The sequence below is a fragment of the Tiliqua scincoides genome, chromosome 5 (assembly GCF_035046505.1).
Source record: "Tiliqua scincoides isolate rTilSci1 chromosome 5, rTilSci1.hap2, whole genome shotgun sequence".
Lineage (NCBI taxonomy): Eukaryota > Metazoa > Chordata > Lepidosauria > Squamata > Scincidae > Tiliqua > Tiliqua scincoides.
In genome coordinates, this window is record NC_089825.1 from 138991416 (window position 1) to 138999038 (window position 7623).

The 7623-nt window shown below is 48.3% G+C and overlaps 1 protein-coding gene across 1 annotated transcript; it reads left to right on the top strand.

The window, feature by feature from the left end:
* The first annotated feature begins 241 nt into the window (after positions 1-241).
* Positions 242-976, top strand: LOC136653875 (olfactory receptor 4Q3-like). Its single transcript, XM_066630750.1, has one exon. It carries the CDS (start codon positions 242-244, stop codon positions 974-976), a length of 735 nt encoding a protein of 244 aa, XP_066486847.1.
* The last annotated feature ends 6647 nt before the right edge of the window (positions 977-7623 follow it).

The following is a 7623-nucleotide window of genomic DNA, read 5'->3' on the forward strand; positions in this document are numbered from 1 at the left end:
ACAGGTTGGAATATTGTTCACTTACTCGATATTTTTATACCTGCACCAGAACCAAACATCAACATAAATGGATGGGCTTCTCCTGATCCCACACTGCACAGCTCTCTCTTTTGGTCCTGGTCTTGGCCTGCCACACTACCGCCCTTCTGGGAAACTTCCTAATTATGGTGAGTGTGTGGTCTGAGCCAAGCTCCATCAAGCCCCAATGTATTTCTTCCTTGCCAATCTGTCCATTATTGACATGTCTCTGGGTTCAGTGGCTGCCCCAAAGTTAGTGACCAACCTCTTGAACAGTGGTTCTGTCATCTCCTATGGTGGTTGTATGGCCCAGCTGTTTGGTCTTCACCTCTTTGGGGGTGCAGAGATGTTTGTCCTCACTCTCATGGCCTACGACCGTTACGTGGCCATTTGCCAGCCACTGAGATATACAGCCATCATGGACCGGCAACGCTGCTTCAGTCTACTGATATTTTGCTGGACAGGAGCCTTCATTCATTCCACTGTCCAGATGGTGGTCATAGCCAAGCTACCATTCTGTGGACTGAATGAGCTGGACAATTTCTTCTGTGACATCCCACAGGTAATCAAGCTGGCCTGTGCAGAAATCTATGTGGTTGAGAAATTCATGCTGGTCAGTGGTGGCCTGATAACTCTACCTAACTGCCTGACCTTGCTGGTTTCATATGTCATCATCCTGGCCTCCTTCTGTGGCCACTTTGGGAAGGGTGGTAGGAAGGCTCTGTCTACCTGCAGCTCCCACCTGATGGTAGTTGGCCTCCTTTACGGGCCTGTTGCTTTTGTGTATCTTAAGCCTTTCTCCGACTCTCAGGTGGACAAAATGGCTTCTGTGTTCTACATGGTAGTCACCCCTGCCCTCAACCCCCTCAACTACACTCTGAGCAACCAAGAGATGAAGGGAGCCATGAGAAAGTTGAACGACAAATGTCAACTCCTCCTACTGCCTCATAGGGAGTAAGTGTCTGAAGTTTCATTTCACTTGATTGTGGAAGCTCTTCCCAGGACTTGGGAGGGACACTATTTTAGTGGTACTCTGTTCTTCCTTGAGTTCATCCTGGGCAAAATGCAATGATCGATGATGAAAGCAGTAATGGATCCATTCTAAATATTGTTGTTGTTTTATCCATTCAGTTGTGCCCAACTCTTGGTGACTTCATTGGCAAGAACTCTCCATGCCCCGTTGTCACTCTCACTTTCACCTTTACACTCTCACATAACACCAGAACCAGGGGACATCCACTAAAATTGAGTGTTGAGAGAGTTAGAACAGACAAAAGAAAATATTTCTTTACTCAGCGTGTGGTTGGTCTGTGGAACTCCTTGCCACAGGATGTGGTGATGGCATCTGGTCTGGTTGCCTTTAAAAGGGGATTGGACAAGTTTCTGGAGGAAAAATCCATTACGGGCTACAAGACATGATGTGTATGTGCAACCTCCTGATTTTAAAAATGGGCTATGTCAGAATGCTAGTGCAAGGGAGAGCACCAGGATGAGGTTATCTGGTGTGCTCTCTGGGGCATTTGGTGGGCCGCTGTGAGATACAGGAAGCTGGACTAGATGGGCCTATAGCCTGATCTAGTGGGGCTATTCTTATGTTCTTATGTCAAGCACAACTTCTTTCGATTGTAGGATGTTAATCTTTGCATCTGTGTTGATAGTGTCTGTCAGGATGGCAGGGGAGGATGACCCTTGCCTTCCCGGTAGTAGAGTGGCACGGGAGCGTAGGGAGGTAGCACAGGAAGCGGACAATCCCAAACAGAGCCAACGACACAGACCCAGGCTTGTTTGTTGCAGAAGCATGTATTGGTAAAAGGAGCAGGCGGAAGAGTTGTCAGTCAAACGGACCAGAAGTCAGGGACACAGCACGGCACAGTCATGATAAGGCAGTCCAAGGCAGAACACAAACCAGCAGCATGACACACTGAACTCCACCACAGCAAACCCACATTTGGTGTCTGTTCTCACCCCCATATGTACCGGGGCCAGCCAATCAGAGTAGGGTGACCTCATAGTCACAAGACAATCTTGTGACCCACTCTGATTGGCTGTCCAGTGGTGCATTGCACCACTCCACCACAGCCTATGTGACTCTGCACACACATCCCAGAGTCACATGACTCCCACCTAATACAGGTGCAACTGATTACAATAACAGTGCTGCAGTCCCAATGTTTACATTTGTTCACTGGGCCTGGACATCAAGGCCCCTCCTGCCACATCCTGGCTTACAACAATTCAGGGCCTGGGATGTCAAAGGCCTGACAGTGTCGAACCAGCATGTTCTTTGCCTGCCCCTCCTTCTTGTTCCACTGACCATTCCTAACATCATTGACTTCTCTAGTGGATTTGCACACGACATGGCCAAAGTGTAGTCTTGCAATTTTGGCTTCTACTGATGTATCTAATTTTATATGGTCCAGCACTTCTCAATTGCTTACTCTGGTTGTCCAAGGTATATGCAGTGCTTTTTTGTAAAAAAAAAAAAATGCAGGAACTCTCAACTTCTTTTATTTATTTATTTATTTATTTATTTATTTATTTATTTATTTATTTTTAAACCATTTTTTACACACACACACACACACGCACACGCACACACCCATCCCGTGTGAGCTCTCTGATAGCAAAAGCACTCCTGCCACAGCTGGAGTGAAACACCCCATTTTTTTTAGGTGGGGAGGTGCTCCATTGGGCTATAGGAAACTCTCTCCATTGGGCTATAGGAAAGCCTATTGTTAAAGTGTTCAGAACTAATATACTCCTCAAAGTTCAGTCCCAGGCAGGCTCTTTTTGACTTTTTTTTTTTTTAAGTCCCAGGTAGGACTTAACCCACAGCCTCCAGCAGGCAGCTCACTCCAGGAGCTTAACTGTGGGTTAAGTCCTACCTGGGACTTTAAAAAAAAAAAGGTCAAAAAAAGCCTGCCTGGGACTGAACTTTGAGGAGTTTTGCAGCCTCAACTGGCCCCCCTTTTGGCAACTAGCAACCAACCTTTATATTTTGCAGCCATGGAGCACCTTCCCACCTAAAAAAAAAAAAAAAAAATCCTCGTAGGGATTTGAACCCCTAGCCATAAGAGCTTTTAGGCTCAAGGTGTTTGGAACTAATACTTGAGGCACTGATGGCCACTAGCTGGGCTCAAGATCTTATATATTAGTTCTGAACACTCTAACAATAGGCTTTCCTATAGCCCAATGGAGAGAGTGCTGGGCTGTGGAGCACAAGGTTGGAGGTTCAAATCCCTCTCTAGCCAGCAGTGCGGGGCAGGGTGGTGCATGCAGGGAAAAAAGGTGGGGGCAGGGAGGAGGGGAGGAGGGGCGGGGTGGTGCAGGCACGGAAAAAAGTGGGGCAGGGAGGAGGGAAAAAAAAGTTGCCGGAATGCCGTTCAGGTGTGTTCCATTATAAAAAAAGCCCTGGGTATATGTAACAATTTTCTCCAACCCCACAATTCTTCAGTCAGCCATTCTTATTGTCCATCTCTCACACCCATTCCCACACCCATAAACGTTATTGCTCTAACTCAGGGGTGTCAAACATAAGGCCCGCAGGCTGAATGCGGCCCCCAGAAGCAATTTATTCTATAAACTGGGTTCTCCCAGCTTTATAATTGGATTCTCTCATACCTTGAAAACATGACCAAGATTTGTACTTTCTCTTCTGTCTCTCTGTGTAATGAGTTTCTTTGTGAGAACCAAGTGCTTGTTTCTGGATTTCTTCTGCTTCATGATGTCACTTTATGCTTAGTGATGTCACCTCCAGCCCTCAGTAGGTACCATGAATGCTAACCAGCCCTTCGTATGAAAAGAGTTTGAGGAGTTTGAAGTCCCTGCTCTAACTTGTCTGCCTTTTGTATGCAGAGTGGTATCTTTGCTTTTTCAGATCTTTTTCTAAATAAAGAAGTAGAAACGGACTGGGGGGGAGAGGATCAGTACTCAAAGGAGAACCAATATTTACATAACAACCCAATCAGATTCCCACCCACCCCACCAAAGTGAAGTATGGAGCCACACATTGGATGCCTGCGCTGCATACTATGTTTGGGGCAGGGGCAATCAAAAGGCCTGCAAGAGGTAAGGAAGGAAGTGCTGTCAAGGGTCCTGACATTTTGGTCCATGCCAAGATTGGACCACAGACTTTGTGCACCTCCCAATGAGCACTCGAGACAACAGGTACGGGAGAATGGGCCACTTTATCAATTAGCAAATACATATAAGGATGCGTAGAAATCATGAGACCTGCAGCTCTTAATGCAGCTAATGAACTCTAGTGCGGAGGCTGGATCTTATGAGAGGTGCCTGAATACACCTGGCCCCAGGGCTGAGTCTCACCACCTGATTCCAAGCCACACCCCTGTTCAGGCTGTGCCAGGTCATCCTTGAAAACCTCACACAGGGGCTGAGGCTGCAGAACCTTGTAGGGCCACTCCATGTCACTGAGCCTTGCAGGCAGCTTCTGCAATCCAGGTTAGGGACAACCCATCCAACCCCTCATACTGTTAGGCCACTGAAGGGTGGTTCAGCCCTGCCTTCGCTGACCTCAAGGTGCACACGAATGGTCATGCTCCTGCCTTTGAACCTGCACTACCTGCAAAATTAGAGGTCCACATGGGAGGAATTTCACATTCCTGGTCTGGCCAAACAATCCCCAATCCCAGGCTTAGAAGCATGGGATCAACTTTCACAATGGATGAAATGAAAGGATCATGGATTGAGTGAGGATTATATATAGAGGGTCATATAAAGATACAACTGGTGCAATCCTAATCCCTTATGTCAGTGCTTTCCAGCATTGACATAAGGGCAATGCAGCTCTGAGGTAAGGGAACAAACATTCCCTTACTTTGAGGAGAACTCCATGAGTGACACCCAACTGCAGGATGCAGCACGTGTCCCATTGGCACTGCCATGCCAGTGATGGGAAGCACTGACATAAGGGGTTAGGATAGCGCCCTACATCTGCTTTACTTTTTGTGATGTAAAAAAAAAGATTCAAACTAACTCATCAGCACGATTTTCCCCATGTATGTATGGGGACTGCTGCAGTGGTGTGCAGGACAGTTGGGATACAGATTAATAGGCCAGTTCAAACTAAATTCCTGTGATGTCATGCAATGGAACTGGTGCAGCCTCTGCTGTATCCAGCAGGAGAACTGTGGCTACTGAAGGTTTCCCCAAAGTACGGGGGTACCTTCATTCCTTACCCTGGGTAAAGCCCCAGTAGCCTCAGTGGGGCTGCTTGGATCCACACCAATTCCATACCTTGCATAAATCTGGGATGCCCTGTGTTAGGCCTTCAGATTTGGAAGGGGGATAGGATATGGTGGAGGCCTCCTCTGCCATCCCCACCCTCCTCCAAAGGCCTGAGCAGTTCTTTTCCCTGCCCTCCCCCAGCCCAGAAACAACACATCCCCAACCCGGTTTTGCCCTTCCCATGCCCTCCCGCCCTCCCACTGTCCTTTTCCAGCAGGCGCTGGTCTCCAAATGGTAGTGGGAGACCAGGGTAAAGTCTTTCTGCTGGTAGGACGGGCCTGTGTGCTGGCGCAACAGGTTATATAGCACATAAGAACATAAGAACAGCCCCACTGGATCAGGCCATAGGCCCATCTAGTCCAGCTTCCTGTATCTCACAGCGGCCCACCAAATGCCCCAGGGAGCACACCAGATAACAAGAGACCTCATCCTGGTGCTCTCCCCTACATCTGGCATTCTGACTTAACCCATTCCTAAAATCAGGAGGTTGCGCATACACATCATGGCTTGTACCCCATAATGGATTTTTCCTCCAGAAACTCATCCAATCCCCTTTTAAAGGCGTCTAGGCTAGACGCCAGCACCACATCCTGTGGCAAGGAGTTCCACAGACCGACCACACGCTGAGTAAAGAAATATTTTCTTTTGTCTGTCCTAACCCGCCCAACACTCAATTTTAGTGGATGTCCCCTGGTTCTGGTATTATGTGAGAGTGTAAAGAGCATCTCCCTATCCACTCTGTCCATCCCCTGCATAATTTGTGACATTTGTGACAGTGTGTGTACTCATACCAATGGTAGAGGTCGACATAGAACTGGGCTGCATAAAAGAACTGCATGAAGTTCTGCTGATGTTGGTTCTTCTTGCAAGGAGAAAAAGCACTTGAATAAAAGCAAACAGGCCCTCTAATGTTCTACTGTTTACAAGAACTTCAAAATCTCTTTCATTTCTAATTATCCCATTGGGGACTGAACAGCAGCCAGCACCATCCAGCATGCTGACATCTTCATCAACTTCAGAAAAAGAGCAAAAGGCCTTTAGAAAAGACTATGAATACACAGGGTGAGAAATCCAAGGTCCTCAGATTGCAGGAGGATAATATCCAGGGAACCTTAAAGGGCGTCCTCCTCCCATTTTCCAGAGTTGTGAAAGATACTGGGGTGAGAGTCTTCTCACTCTAATTCTCCCTTTCCATCCTTGTATGGAGAAACTAAGGGCTCAATCCTAACCAACCTTCCAGCACTGACATAGCTGTGCCATTGTGCATCTTGCAGTGGAAGGCTGTCAAGGGGGCCTCCTCAAGGTAGGGGCAGGTGTGTTACCTTACCTTGGGGCTGCATTGTGGCTAGGTCAGTACTAGGATTGCGTTGGTTGGTTAGGATTGCGTCCTTAGTCTTATTCTAGTTCCCCTTCTCCAGGGGATGGGCCCATATCCGAGTGCACTCGGGATACTCCTCGGTGGGAGGGGTGTCGGGGGCTTCTTGTAGTGGGGGATTCGATTATTAGAAACATAGAGAGGGGGGTTTGCGATGGATGTGAGGACCGCATGGTGACTTGCCTGCCTGGTACGAAGGTTGCGGACCTCACTTCTCGTCTAGACAGGCTAGTAGACAGTGCTGGGGGAGAGGTAGCGGCTGTGGTGCATGTCGGCACCAACGACGTGGGCAAGTGTAGCTGGGAGGTCCTGGAGGCCAAATTTAGGCTTTCAGGCAGGAAGCTGAAAGCCAGGACCTCAAAGGTAGCGTTCTCTGAAGTGCTACCTGTACCACGTGCAGGGCCAGCTAGGCAGGCGGAGATCAGGGGTCTCAATGCGTGGATGAGACGGTGGTGTAGGAAGGAGGGGTTTAGATTCGTTAGGCACTGGGGAACGTTTTGGGACAAGCAGGGCCTGTACAAGAGGGACGGGCTCCACTTGAACCAGAATGGAACCAGACTGCTGGCGCATAACATTAAAAAGGTGGCAGAGCAGCTTTTAAACTGATCCCTGGGGGAAGGCCGACAGGAGCCGAGGGGCATCCGGTTCAGGACTCCTCATCCCTATGGGATGAGGATGGGGAGGTTAGAGAACAACAAGACAAAGGCAGAGTAGGAGAAGAAATTGGGAAAGGTAGTGTGATGGGATGTGATAGACGGTTTGGCACAATGAGAGGATGCGGAGACAAAGGAGCGAATAAGCAGCCCATCCTGGGGCATTCTGTGTACAAATGCTTTTATGCGAATGCCCGAAGTCTACGAGCAAAGGTGGGAGAACTGGAATGTCTGGTGACAAGGGAAAATATTGACATAGTGGGCATAACGGAAACCTGGTGGAATGCGGAGAATCAGTGGGATACCGCAATCCCGGGCTATAAACTCTAC